Source organism: Oratosquilla oratoria, chromosome 35, assembly GCF_046742065.1.
Source record: "Oratosquilla oratoria isolate Oo_2021 chromosome 35, ASM4674206v1, whole genome shotgun sequence".
NCBI lineage: Eukaryota > Metazoa > Arthropoda > Malacostraca > Stomatopoda > Squillidae > Oratosquilla > Oratosquilla oratoria.
The window spans coordinates 8910142-8926128 of NC_134811.1; the positions used below are offsets into that span (position 1 = coordinate 8910142).

The following is a 15987-nucleotide window of genomic DNA, read 5'->3' on the forward strand; positions in this document are numbered from 1 at the left end:
CAACATTTGTATTCATTATTGCAGAAATTTTGTCAATCCTGATGATGTCTCTTTGAAGACGAAAGCTCGAGAATATTAAATGGAAAACTTTGGAGAACTTGTAGCAGCTCACCCTACAACTGGAAAAAAGTTGGTAAGACAAATAGAAAACATTAAGAAAAAGTTTAACTATATATATATATATATATATATATATATATATATATATATATATATATATATATGTATATATATATAACACACACACACACACACATTTATAAATAAAAAGAAAACTCAAAACCAAAATATACAAGTAAATGCAAAGCAATGGAAATAGTAAAACATGGAAAGGAATGTCAATGCATTACCCAATGGAAATAATCAATTACAAAAACAAAACATGAGAAAGATCTGGGATGTTGGTCATGGATACCTTGCCACCCAACAAACCTATAAGCCAAATTTCAAGTAAAACAAACTATTGAAAAAATTGTTTTTTACTATATGGAAAAAGTGATGATGAAATTCACAGAATGACTGACCGAACTTGTATGCAGTAGCAACATGGCAACCATACAGACGGAATATAAACAAGAAGCAAATAAGAAGCAGATTCCCTGCCTTGCAGATAAAGAGTATGAAGATACTAAAAGTTCTGGACATCCCACCACTGAAAGAATGTATTGCTTTGACAGTAGTGTTTGGTCATGAAGAAAGATGAAACTAATATCTTTTTTATCACAGCAGTTACAAGGCCATAGAAACACATTGAAAAACATCACATGCCAATAGGATGTCAAGCAGCAGTTTTCCGAATAGATACATGAATTGATGATACAGTTTAGAAGAATCAGATCAAGTTAAAACCTAGGTATGATAGTTGGAGAAAATGGAGGACGCACAAATCTAGTCATTGTTCATTACTATAACTAATCATTTCATGATTCATAACTTCCATTTGTTCCTACATCTCGCAATTCACCTTTCCACATGTGTCCCATTATAGTTAAGTTTCAATTTTTTTTCTAAAAAAAGTTCTTTCAGGTGCACATGCAAGTCAACAACTTTCTATATTTGTCCTCACTACACTCATCTTAGATAGGTCATCTGCTATATCTTTTACCACTGTCTTCTAGTGCTATTTTCATATCTATTAATTCAGCCTCACCCAGTCCTGTTACCATCTCATCCACCCTTATATTTTTTTCTTCACAGCTATCATTACTTGTCCCACCTTTTCTATTGTACTCTTTGTTGCAAATTGTAATTACCTTCCAACACATGGCCATAATCTTTACACAACTTTAGAAAACACATTAGATTAATTACTTTTGAATATAATTGATCTCTAACCGGGTAAAAATCAGCCTATATTAGTGTACAAGCCTTGAAGCTGCCGTATGGGGGAACTTGAGACTAGCTCCTGCAGAGAGCTGTTGGGCATGCAGCCCACAATAACAACATTACCTGGGTTGTCAATTGTTAAAACTAACTTTCTAGGATGCTATTACATTTTCAAACTTCTGACATCGTCCTCATTTAAATAAAATATTATGGGGGTTGGCTTCTTGGTTCAAAAGTTGAATAACAAACTGAAATTTGCATTTATAAAGGTCATTTTCACTCTCAACTATATTTTTTCCATTCCTCTTTGGATATCACTAGTTTCTAGTCTATCAACTCTCCAGTAAAACTTCCTGTCTGTTCTATCCTTTGTTCCCTTTTTATTTGCTTCACCGATTCTCTTTTCAACCTTTGTTTCATCCATTCTATTCATAATGTTTGTACCAACACAGAATCAGCCTGGCGTAAGACATCAATTGCCCTACCACACAGTGGACACAGCACTATATTATCACTTTCCACAGAGCAACATTATCTTTTGGTTTGAAAACGGCAACTGCCAACAATTTTGACAGTAAACACCATCTGAGGAGTAAGCTCTAAGCAATGAAAATTTCAATTGAAGCTCATTCAGGTACAAAGAAAACAACTAAGCATGTAAAGAGCCTGAAAGGGTCAGAGAGACAGACAATGATAAGGAATGAGAAGGGTTGCAGAAGTTCAAATGCCCTATGCACCTCATAGATGGCCATAACTTTTTCCACCCTGGGAAATTCATGAATATAGATTGTTGATGTTATCACTGTGTTACAGATGCATGAAGAGTAGTATGGTTTTAAAGTTTTTAGGTCACATAATGGTTCACTGATTGCCTGTTACATTCCTTACATCTTTCTTGTAATTTTTTTCACTTTTGTAAGTTTTTAATTGTCTGACGTTTGACATACCACTTTAATGCTGCTAGGCTTGAAGACCCAAGAAAGAACTGATGTTGCTGGTCAATAACATAATCCTAATGGGAGATTCACTGTGTTAAACTGTTGCCCATTATTTTTTCTGGTTTTCTTGCACCATTTAATGAGAAAGTCCACGAATTTCAGCTAACCTTTCTTGGAGGTATTGGTAATTATCACAGAAATATTCTGCAATGTAACCCTTGTTGCTTGGAGATAGAAACCTATCAATAATCTCTACGATTTTTAAATTATGGATGTACAAAACGTAAAAAATCATCTTTATTGATTTTTCAGAATGTACATTTTTGAAAACACATCAATGGATAATTTGTTACATTTCTACTTCTACCACAATATAAGGATCAAAAGGTATCACCGACCAACCGGGGCTTGCAGTGCAGAATACACAAAGAATGCCAGTACATCAAAGAAATGTTCACAAAACTGAAATTCCTAGTTTGTCATCAAACAGCGAGAGAAAAAGGCTTAAAAATAAACTGGTCAACACAATGAAGCAGCCACTAGAATTACAATACCACCTAACAATGCCTCCACAACTCTTGCTTGGGTGCTCAAGCCTAGCAACATGGAAGTGGTACATCAAACCATCTAGACAAAGAATTAGAAGCGAGAGAATAAGGGCAAGAATGGCACGAAGGTCATTCCACGTACAGGACATAATAGTTTTACAACGATGAACCACAATGAGAATTAAAACCTGCATTCATGAGCATAACAATGATGTCTGAAACAATACCATTATGTTTATCACACTAGGACAAAACCATCTCCTACTGGACTGGAAAAGAACAGATTCAATTACATATGAAACAGACAGGACAAGCATCTGGAAGCACCAACTATTCAAAGGTTTAATACTATGGAACAGAACATGGGCTGCTGGGCATGTTCAAAATTTCATCTCTTGTTATTTTCTGGGGGGTTTAAGAGTTTCTGGAAGGTTATCTCCAATTTGTTTAAACCATACGATTTTTGACCTTTCCCAATTCCTTCAAGACCTACATATAATCAAGTGTTTGTTTTATCTTAGTACTTGAAAAAGCTCCAAGCAAAACATTGTACATTTTGTAAAGGATTCCTCCTAAAATGGCATTTACCCAAACATAATTAATTCACTGAATTATAAGCTGAACAGGTCATGGCTGGTATCCTCAGGTTGGGGTGGGGTGATGGGGGGGGGGTGTCTCCTACAGAGATGCGGCGTCTGATTATTTGCTGATTTCCACAACTTTAGGTACTTCATTTACATTTTTTTTAAACATTCAAGTTAATTGCTGTCCCCAAAACAGCATTTACTTCAAACACCTGTCTCACCCTGTACTTTAATCATCCATAACCATTTGCTCTACTATTCTATATTTCATAACTTTTCTTTCTATTTTAGCTGTAACATGTTCCTCATTCTATGTTGTCAACAAGATCTTCAGAGACCAACACTGGGTACTTGAATGTGGCACCCAAAGTCAGATGTATTGAATACAGACATAAATGGGCTCTCAGTGCTCCCCTATTATGGAAAACATCTTTAGTTGAACACTGGGCAACTTTGCATCATGTATCTACCACAGGTCCCTGGGTGCTCCTATGTAGTAGTCCCAAGTTATGAACATCAAAGAGTACTGTTACTCTGCTATTATGAACATAAAATAAAAATTTCTTTGATGTCAGTCTTTCAAAACCTATCAGCACACATATTTCCATCTGAGCCATGGGCAGACATTCTGTCTCGGAACTGGGCCCACAATCTCTATTCATTTCCCCCATATTTTCATGTATGAGATGACATTTGGTAATTGCTCCCTTTCTATTACTATTATATGGTGACATAGAAAGTTCCACAATAATACAACAGACAACATATCTCCAGCCACTGTGGGCTTTGGGTTCCCAGATGGCCAAACTCAAGGCAACAATGATTAGGATTGTTTTTATCAATGTGTTTGAACTTTTTAGTACATTTATCACTTGTTTATAATTTCCTATTCTTCTTTTGTTGTCTGTTGTTCCATAATCTTAACTTCCTTATGCATTTCTTCCTAACATCTCTGTTCTTGGATAATTCATTTAAATTTTCTTCATTCAATCTAGCCACGTTGTCATTTTCTCAGTTCATTCTCTATCTTTAGTTTATCACATGCACATTTTAAAAATTACCAAATTCAGCTTTCTGGCTTTCACTCTTACTTCATTCACCTGTCTTCAAATCTATTACAATATTATAATACTCTTCCATCTGAAATTTTGATGTTTAGCAAAAACATTGTTTTCCGCCCCTTTTCATGACTTCCACATATTTCTAACATTTAGTTCAATTCTGCCATTCTTGTCTTGGTTGCTGATCAATATTTTCTATTTCATATATCATATTTGCAGTCAATGTCAAGAATTTAGTTCCACATTTTCTTCTTGCCATCACCAGTAAGTTTCAACTTTCGAGTTTATCTACATTTCCAGTTCCAATTTTTATATTCTTAGCCTTTTCAGATTTCCTCTTTTTCCATGCTACACTCCACGAAACTAAGACCCCTTTACTTTCCAAATCCTGTTCTTACATCATTTACTTTTTCTCCTACAATGATGTTACTTTCTAGGAAGAGTCATTTCATGCCTGCCTAGGAGACAAACTATGGAACAAATACAGTACAGATATTTAAATGCATTTAGGAACAAGAGCTGGGAAATTGTGTAAATCCAACCTTAAAGCAAATCGAAGACAACAATAACAAAGTGGTTGATACTCCATTCTTATATAATACCTGTGGCCCTCTCCCCCTTAATAGAAGAGAAAGGTGGTGGTGGTGGGGGGGGGGGGGTATACTGCAATAAATCACTTGCTTGCCCATCCATCCTATCTTATAAACTCTGAGATGAAGTATTTTCCCCCTTCTACCACACTATCTAAGAAGGAAACAGACACCATCTCAAGCTCTAGCTAGAAGACCTCCAACTTTAGAATTGCTAATAACATTTGTTGGCCATACAAATTCTTCTGCTACACAACAAGTTACCCTTGGCCATATAAAATTCCCTGGAGCAGCCAAAATGTACATCATTAGCAATGAAAGCATTGATAGAGGGATTATGATTAGCATTATTCTCCTTTTTTTTTTTTGTGGCCATTAGTTTCCAGGCATATAATGCTCACTGCATAAATTGGGGAAGAAGAAATAACGATGATTTTTTTCATCTGCAGTCAATATCTAATTGTAACAACTCGTACTTCCTACAGATACTATCTACTTCTAAACTTTTGCTTAGCTAGTTAGCTAAAAGGCTACACCTCAAAAGTTAATAATCTGGTAAGAATACAACAACTTAACCACTGGTCTAACACAAAAAAAAATCATGCATTGAACTGATCACATGTATCAATCGGTGCAAAGCTGAACAGGGCAACAAATCCCAAGCTGAGTAGGGATGCCCACAATAAAGGTCCTCTGGTCAGGTAATTGACCCCAACTACACAGGTAGAGTGGGGGGTGGGGGTGACTCCCCTGCCTCCCAAGCTAGGATCCTCAACTTTGGCCAAGTTATGAAACCCAATAACTTCACTTTCCAAGGAATAGTTCAGATATCTTTTTGAGCTACTCGCCATCTACTTTGTATTTTTTGACCTTGAAATTAATTTTCTGTTCTTGACCTTGTATAAAGTGTAATCTTTTTGCAACAGTCATGATATTTGCATTTTCTACAAACATGCTAGCATAGCCTGTCATACCTTCCATCACATCTCTTAACATTGATAAACATAACGGGTACAAGCATTAACCCTTGTGGAACTCTGCGGGTCATTGCTTTGCATCCTAACATCTTATCCTTTATTTACTATTCTTGCTTTCACGTCAAAAAAATCTTTCATCAATTCAAGTAGTTTACCTCTTAATCCCAAACATATCCCAACTTCCAGACAAGTGTGTATGTGTGAGATTCACAAGTCTTGGATCATATGCTGGGTGTGTGATCAACAGCTATTACCCTCCTGGAAGAGAGCTCAGAGCTTGTACATGACCATTCTATGGGTAATGCTATGACCTTACACGCACACACACACACCCAACTCCCTGCCCACTAGAGTTGGAATAACTCGCAGTGCAGCGATACTGAAATTATTTCAGGCCTGGGCAAGATTCAAACTTAGACCAATGTAGCAGCAATTGTGAACACTACCACTGCACCATTGAGTCATGTGTGTGTGTTTTACCTAATTGTAGTATACAGGCATGTCAACATTCATTGGGTCAGTCTCCAAACTTCTAACTTTTTATTACACCTAACCTAAAATTCATGTACAGTTCCAACTTAATCCATATCCTTGATTTCCAATTATCATATTTGGATTTGAACTCTTGTATTGTTTGGGCTTGATATAGCCCAAGCTCAAACAATACATGAATTCAAACCCAAATATGATAATTGGAAATCAAATACATAGATTAAGTTGAAAACTGTACATTAATTTGAAACTAGGTATGATAAAAAAATAAATGAGTAAATAAATAACTAGAGAATAGGAGATGGGACCCAATGAGTATTGCTCCTTTCCTGTACACTACAATTAGGTAAACCCAGTCATGCGCTATATCACTGTCTTTGATTATGTGTTGGACTTGTGATTCATGGCTATTACATGCAATACATACATGTATACACACACAACTCTTTTGGCCAATCTTCAAAACTTAGCATCTCTAACAAAGATCCATGAATGGGATACACATTCTTTATGATTGGAGAATCTCTACTGACCCTCATTTCATCTTTAAGTACTCTGACTCCACCCCCTAGAGATTATTGTTCTGGAAGACAATTCCCAACTCTCACCAATGAAACATTCCATCTGTCTGTTCCCTTACATGGTAATGCTTTAGTTTCATGCAGTTTAATACATTGAAATTCAGTGACACCCCTACATACCACAGTTGTGCAGCATTCTTTTCTGGTTTGAGAAACTCCACTCGCAAAAAGAATTCCGATTACCTTTTTTTACTACACCTTTCTACCACCCTTTTTTAAACTTCTTTCATTTACTGTCCCTCTTGACTCCATTTCTTCAGCACTATATACCCTCAAAGGTATAGGCACTGGTTATTGGTAATGAGAATTTCCACCCCTAGGTGCAGTTCCAACAGGTCTCCAAGCAGAGACCCAAGATTTCTCTGTATTTTACTCTCATGAGCAGGTATTCTAATTTCTTAGATCAAAGATGATGTTTGTGTGTGTGTGTATATATATATATATATATATATATATATATATATATATATATATATATATATATACACACACATACATCCATATATATATACATACATATACACACATATATACATACATATCCATATACACGCATACATATAAACACAAATGCATACAACCTGGTATATTTAAACTGCCTCACAAATACAATGATGATAGTTTATGGCAAATAAAGCATTTTAATATGATCCTCTCCAGACAAATCAACAAAATCTCTTCACTAAGCTGAAAGTTCCCAGTGAACTGGGGACAACAATTAACAAGAACTATCACATGAAGATTCGTCACCCCAGAATTCAACAGGGTGACGATTCTTCATATGGGCTATCTAGGTGACAATTCTTCATGTGGCCCACCCTGGGTGATTCTTCGGTTGTATAAGTTGATGACAAAAAGCATGACCCTCATTCAACCTAACCTAACCTTTATTCCACCGTTGATATTCGGTGTACTGAGGTGACAATTCTTCATGTGGACATTCTGGGGTGACAACTCTTCATGTGACCCAATAACTATTTAGATATATTTGAAACAATTTTTCTGGGGTTATGTTTACCAAAATGAAGTAAGATGGTGGGGGGGAAGGTTAAATTAATCCCTTCTTTACCAGTTCAATGCCTGGTTATTCTAATCCGCTGGCATCCCAATATGGTGTTATGTAACAAGGAAACTAAACACTGGAGAGTAGTAGTAACTTAAAGGAGGAAGTAGATGAGAACAAGGATGAGGAAGAGAGGAAGAACCAGAAGAGGAGACAGAACCAGAAGAGGAGGAGAAGGGGAGAAAGAACATGCAGAAAAGCAAGATTGATTATCCACCTATACATGTCCAGCCAAAAACAAATAAAAACATTCCAAGAGCCCAAACTCTGTATTGTAATTGACTCACCAAAGGCAACAGCCCAACAGAGAAATACATAAACAAGAATTACACAGACAACTGCATTCAGGCCAATACCCTCGTACTGACCATGCCAAAATGGAATGGGGCTGACCACAGAAAAACAGCACACGCAATCACCCTCCAAAAGACCGAACAATTCATTCTACACTACTCCACTTTAACCATAACCAGACATTTCTTCTTTGAGCAACACGATCCAACCCAGGGCCATGTTGGTTACCTAGGAGTAGTGTGTCACTCATATAAGAGGGCCCCAAGGTGATGGACTGATGGATTGATACTGGTATGGTAAAAAATGAACAGTATTTATGCCTTCAGGGTATTGCACCACTAGTCATGCAAGTGATAAAAGAAATTTCAGACAGTGATAGAATGAAGGGAGAGTTAATGTTAAGAGTTCAACAATAATGGATTTATAGTGTCACCCTTTTAAGAAAACAACCAGTTACACATTTCAAGTTAATAAACTAATAATCAATCAGTAATCAAGATGACACAAAAATATCTAATGGGGAAGGGGGGTTTAAGACAGCCATACATATGGTGAGATTGCCCACCCATTTTTTATCATTTTCATGGTTTCATACAAACCAGGCAAATTTTGGCAATATACATGAAAGGGTAATTTAAGATTCCAAAATTTACATCAAATCAGCCTGAACATTCCAAAATATGGATTTTCATTCCACATTCATCCTGACGCTGCAATTTCCTATAAAAAATATATTTATTAACTGGAAGACTAACTTATAGCAAGTTTTGTCATCACAAAGAATCTTTTGTAATAGTATACTCTGCCTGAAGTTAATTGGAACTATACCAAATATACAAATTCACACCAAACCCGTAGCCACACAATTTCACATCCTAATCTTTTAAATTCATGGATCACCTGAATTACTGTAATCAATTTAATTTTTTCCAATATATCTATTAACTTAAGTGGTACTGTATGTTCAAAATTAATTTTTGTAACATTAAATGTATTTCATACGTACATATACCAAAGGCTTTCCCCCTTTACAAGGGAGGTGTCCAAAAAACAATGGCATAAAATCCACTCCCACCCATTCCATCCTCACATATTCCACTCCCATCCACCCCCACTCCCTCCCTCTTATGTATTTTCTATAAGAGTAAATTAAGATGAGAATCACCATTTCCAGACTTAAAATTATCTTTAACCAAGAAACTCCACAGAGCAATAAGCTCATCAATACAGCATACAATGAAAAACAAGAATTTGAGAATATTTGCAATTATAATTGCGTGTAAAACACCACAACATTAGACTTTGTTGTTTCTAGGTCCACAAATTTGTTCATCAATACTTCTGGTGGCAGACGGGTCAGGCATATCATCATTTCATTTTATGTGGATTCTAAGCTTTTGTAACCTATCAGGCAGAGGAAGGCCACTAACATTGCGTAAATTTGAGGCAAATTCTGACATAACCTACCATAGCAGCCAAATGTGGCAGAAATATCCTCGTCTTAATTTACCAATAACAGAAGACATCATTTAACTTTTATAACAAATTAAACGAGTTCTACAAAATAGTGTGAAATTTCATTAACATACTCTTACTGTACTACAATTCAAAGATAATTTCTACCGATGGCAATTCTTTTAAGTACGGTAACTCGCATACATCAAGGGCGAAACTACAAAATGGGCAAATATTCCAGGATGATGTGATGCCCACCTTCTCATTAAACACAACAGAACCATCACCTTAAGTCACCATATTATTTTAAAATTTAATTTGGAAAAAAAAAAACATACGAACTTCCATACATCCTATCACTTTCATAATAACCAAGGATTTACATTACATTACTAGAGCTGATGTAGAGATCAAGTTACAAAAAAGTAGTTGTGCACCAAAAAAAATTACCCAGCATTATGGTCTCACAATCTACAATTCTCGTGACACATATTCACTATGGAAAATTTTGCACAGCATGCCTTGCAAACTCAAGACTACATGTCACTCATGTAATCAATAAACAAATTAGCTCATACTAGGGCAGATCAAATTATAACTAGGGCTAATGTGTTACGTTGTAAACATTGAAAATAATATTCTGTATCAAGAGTTTGTACAACTTTCGGGAAGTACAATATAAAAAAAAAAAAAAAACGGTGATTCCGACGGAGTACACCGACCAGCCCCACTTCCACTGCGAGCTACACTGTAAACCCTTCGAGGCCCCTTAGCCAGCGGTGCCTATCACAATTCCCTGAAGAAACACTTTTAATGCTAACAGCGACAAAACCACAGAAAAATACGAAATATACAACACCTGCACGTATCCTAACTTCCAAACAAGGAAATGAATACAGATCGTCAATAACACTAACCTAAACCATCGCACCTGATCGCCTATCACGGACTTTCCTTGCACCCTTTACAGATGTTGTGATATTACCCCGTCAAAATGAAAGCCAGGTTCCATGTATAAAATTCACCGACCACAGCCAGAGCTCGTCGACCTTTCACGAGCGCAAACAAATTCCTGTTGCAATATGCTGATTATAACATCCTAACGGCGCAGGTACACATCCCATTCCTCAACTTTTTCACCATTTTACTTCCCCAAATAAAAAATATATATTTTACTCACTATTCACAAAACTATAATCGTGCTGTTGCACATACATGATATGTGAACACCAATCATGTAAAAATTATGGTGCACAAAAACTGTTTATATATAACCAATGTTGGTCTCACTCCCTACTAGCACCTCAACCTTCATCACCTTCACATCCTCCACCACCTCCAAATCTTGCTGCTCCGCTTCTTCCAATAACCACTCTTATCACATTCTAAGTAACTCTTCAGGCATCTATATCGATACCGCTACTGATACTAATGCAGAAGCAGGTAATTTACACAGGAAACAGACAGAGTCAGCAGGAGTTGGGGGAGGTGTCGAGACGTCGTAGTATCACCTATCCATGTTGGTAGCGCCGGGGTTGGGCCAGCAACATACACCAAACTGGCACTCGGTAACAGATTTTCGTTCTCCGTACAGATGATAATTCCTTCTTCCTGGCATTGTGCCATGTGCACAATACAACCAAGTGCCCCTCAAAAGTCAATTAATACATGTAACACCACTGGAATGCTTACTTTTCGCCATTAATACGTGCTATGCGTAAGCGCCTGTCGATTCGGCGGCCATATCGCGACGAACACTGTGAGGCGTTTGCTAGCCTCGCACGGGGCCTTCACTGATAGCGGACAGAATGCGCAGAATTTTTCGTGTCAATGAATTATTTCTATGCTATTTTATAGCTACATCAACATCCGAGCATTGACATACTAAAATATAAATTATTTCTATTTAATTTATAGAAACTTTTTTTTGTAAACTCCAAAATGAAGATTCTGACAATCGCGAATATTTCGGGAGACAAAAACGGAGGTTTGTATGTAAATGCGAAATGTCAGAGGAATCTCATTTAGAAATGTTTTTATCAACCAGGTTATAATAATTCAAAAGTTATGATACATCTAAAACAGTATTATTTGATATATCCAATTAATCAAGTTATGCTACTACATTATTTCTAATCATAAATAATGAGACCAGAGTTGTGAGGAAGGATCGCGAGTGGGTGACAGCGCCCTAAGTTTGGTTGCGGCAGCACAGTCGGCAGCAGCAGCAGGGTTTGGCTAGGACGTGGAGTCGAGACGTGGGGGGTGGTTGGGGGAGTAGGGGTGAAGAGGTGCTGTGGTGCCTATTAACACAAATACAACTCAAACACCAACGCTGATTCACAACTTTCTATGAATAGCAATGCTGTGTATGGAGGTTGACTTTGTTGTAAACCCCATATTCCCAGGTTGCATACAACACACCATTAACGATCACGACTTCGAGTCGTCTGCTCACCCTTCCAGTATCGGCACGAGCCAGACGAGCCTTAGTAACCTCTTCCTGTATTCTCAGCAACCTGACGATCTAAAAGGATCGTTTACCTCTTGGGTCTGATTTTACTCGAATGCACGCAATGAAGTGTGCGTGTGGTTACGTACTTGTCAATACATTGGTACACAAGTAATAGCTTTGCCATGTACAGCATTGACTGCATTGTTACATGTAGTCAGTATTTTAGACTTCAGTAACCCCTACGGACACGAGGCACGTAACAATTTGTTCACGATTGAAAATATCCATTTCAAAACAACGTTGATCACTTTGAACCTGTATCCCTACTTTCTACCCTCACAAGATTCCACTTCTTGTTTTCAGTAATAGAATCACTAGCTACCTGCGACGGAATACAGAACTCTCGAAATTAAGGTTTCAGGGATATCTTTAGAACCAGGGGTGATTTTTTATTCAATTTGTCTATATTTACATAGAAACTAAACACAGGAAAGAAAATGTAATGTAACGAATTCTCAAAGATTCTCGAAGATTAATTATCGATATATGGTATCTAACAAGCAGAAAGACTTCCTCCATCAAGTGGCAAGGAGTTGCCTCCTCTCCACTCTTCCGAGAGTTTTGAAAGATGGAAGAAACACAGACACACACATGTGTGTGTGATTCACCACTTTTTAGATCACGTGTTGGAATCGTGATCGGCAGCTATTATCCTCTAGGATTGAGTGCTCCATGTATGGATTTGGTAACGCTGTGTGTGCGTGCGTGTGTAGTATGTATGAATGTGACTAGCAGTTTTGTTGCGATCGTGGTTCACACGACGTTCGATTACAAAAGACACCGGTAACCCTTCACCTAGGAAGTCATAGCGCACGGGGCAAAGGTGAGCTAAGGTTGCTGCTAAGTATCTTGGCGTGAGCTCATCTTAATTTTTTTCACACGTGCACACACGTGTGTGTACGTAAAGGTAGCAAAGTCATCTATCGTGTTTTTTTTAGCCTCTAAACACAAATAAACACGGAAAAGGGAGTTGAAGTTGGGACTATTTCCTATGCCCTTAATAACGTAAACCCAAGCATGATGTATACAATCAATCCCACTCAACCCCAACACATCGCATCGATCCACACACACACACACACACACACGCACACATAGAGAGAGAGATATATATATTCACATAATATATTTATTCATGTATTCCTCTACAGAAGACTTCCCAATCTTAAGGGTCGTTTACCCACACGTCATCGGTGTGCTCACCAAGACCTACCGGACCCAAAAAAGGGGGGAAGGGACCAGTTTCCTCATCCCTATCTAAAAGAAGTGAGTAGGTGTGGGGAACGGTAATGTAAGGTGTGGTGACAGGGAAGCTTGTGAAGAGGTAAGAGGTAGTTTCGTTTTTTCACGAAGCCTAATCTTCACTCGTATACGAATGCTTGGCGTCTTTGGGTCGTGAGGGTTTCGACTCCCCAAAGCTTATGCAATAACGCACATATCCCAGACATACTTAAACATAGACTGTGTACGTATAGATACATTGTGTGTATGTGTGATCACGTGTTGGACTCGTGATTGACAGCTATTACCTTTTCGGGTGAGAGTTCTGAACTCATAGCCCGATCTGGGTAATGCTGTGACCTTAAAACAAACACACACACACACACACACACACACACACACACACACACACACATGTTGATTGCATGATGGAAGGTATAAGCTAGGCCACCATGTGTAAATCATGCAAAATTCACGGGAAGAGTGAAAAACGTGGACGACTGTACGCACAATAATATCTAGACTATTCGCATAGGAAATGAGTTTCAATACAAAACAAAACATGCAGTGTCGGAAATGGGAAGTTAATCTAACAAAAGCAAAAGAGAAGACAGTTTTGGAAATGTTGAAAATAGGCAACCTGTCAGCTGGGAGAAACATATGAACTGCTGTTGAACATTAAAGTGGCGTTTTACCATATGAAGAAATTATGAAAAAAATACCTACAAAAACTCTGATCCAAGATTGGAATATGCATCATTGGTATGGTCCTTACACAGAGTAAAAAATATAAACAAGATCGAGAGGAGACAAAGGGTAGTAACCATACAGGCTCCCAATCTAGCAGATGAACCATATGAGACTAAAAACATTGGAGCTACCAACATTGAAAGATCGAAGAGAAGGGGGTGATTTGATTACAGTATTCAAAAGAGATATAAAGATTAGGGATAGAGGACCTGAGATCATGAAAACAAACTGAGAAATGTCTACAGAATGTGAAGAAATACAGTTTTCCTTACAGTTGCATAAATACTTGGGATAGTTCAGATGATAATCCAAAGTGGAACAATACATGAATTCAAATCGAAGTATGATAATTGAGAAATAAAGATATAGCCCAATTAGGTACCGTACATGAACTTCAAGTTAGGAGGCAGGACTCCTGTATACAATTAGGTTCAAAAATAATAATTATTGCCTAACAGAGCGGGGTATCAGTTTGCATTTCTGTGATCCTTTTCAATCCTTTCTTTCTGTACGTGTGTGTGTGTGTGTGTGTGTGTGTGATTCGCCATTGTATTGGATCACGTGTTGGACTCACGATCGACAGCCATTAACCTCCCATACGAGAGCTCAGAGCTCGTGTGTGTGTGCAAAATGTGTACATCTAGATTAATGTAACAGGAAATGTTGTATTCAGTGTATTTATCTATTTTCACTAGTTCAGAATATGACCACTGGTCGACTTGAACCTTCCTAGAGTTCGGGACCATACTGCCAGTAACACACTAATTTCTGTCAACGCAGTTTGTTGTCATTTGTTTTTATGAATGTTTACTTACCCTTCTTTCCCACCCTTTCCCATCTTGACTCACAACCTTTCCTTGTCATTTTCACTTACCATTTATTTGTCCAGTTAGTTAATATCTGTTCTTAAAATCATCATTTGAGTCTATTGCTCTCGGTGTTTTCTTGTTCTCGTTTATTTATTTTTTCTTTCTTTCACAGAAATTTCCACTTGACATGCTCGTACATGATAGTCATAGAATATTCCATCATCTTTTTTTTCGTCCTTCCGCAAATTATATTCCTTGTGTCCTTTAGACCTTGCGATGCGTTGTTGGTCTTTTCCAATTTTGGATTTTTTTTTCTTCAGGTGTAGGCTTCATGCCACCGCTGGAAAACCCAGCCTGGTTCTTATGTATTGTATAATAAGTAGTCTTGGCCATGTTTGAAGTTCAAGTAACTGAATAATTTTCCTGTGTCCCTGGTTCCAGTCGCATGTCCTGTCAAAATATATCTACAGTTTCAATTGATATTTCATCTACTTTTCACATTTGCAGTTTATCACGAGACATATTCATGTGGCTGGTTACTCCCTCCGTCAGGTTGCTAATGCATACAAAGAACTTAGCTGGTGGCAGCAATGATTCTGAGGGACCCCGCTAGTTATTACTGTCCTATTTGACCCTCCTTCCCCCTCCCCCCCAAAAAAAAAATCCCACCCTTTACACCAATCTACCTTTCAGACCAGGGGTCGTAGTATCAACAATTTTCAAAATGCAAGTTATTTTCACCTACATGAAGTCTGCCTTGCCAACATAGGGATGCTAATGATT

The 15987-nt window shown here is 37.6% G+C and overlaps 1 protein-coding gene across 11 annotated transcripts in view; it reads right to left on the reverse strand.

The window, feature by feature from the left end:
* The window catches only part of gw (trinucleotide repeat containing adaptor protein gawky), an 88712-nt gene extending 76988 nt beyond the window's left edge, over positions 1–11724 (reverse strand). For 6 of the 11 annotated variants that reach the window (XR_012965747.1, XM_076173888.1, XM_076173886.1 and 3 more), the window contains exon 1: positions 11421–11550. Coding sequence is in view for 7 of the 11 variants with exons in the window: in XM_076173888.1 (XP_076030003.1) it covers positions 11421–11535 (115 nt within the window). In the remaining 4 variants the exon portion in view is untranslated. Of the gene's footprint in view, positions 1–11089; positions 11196–11227; positions 11382–11420; positions 11551–11601 lie in introns of those variants that run through there. The other 5 variants (XM_076173887.1, XM_076173889.1, XM_076173891.1 and 2 more) reach the window with 5 other exon arrangements.
* Between the last annotated feature and the right edge of the window lie 4263 nt (positions 11725–15987).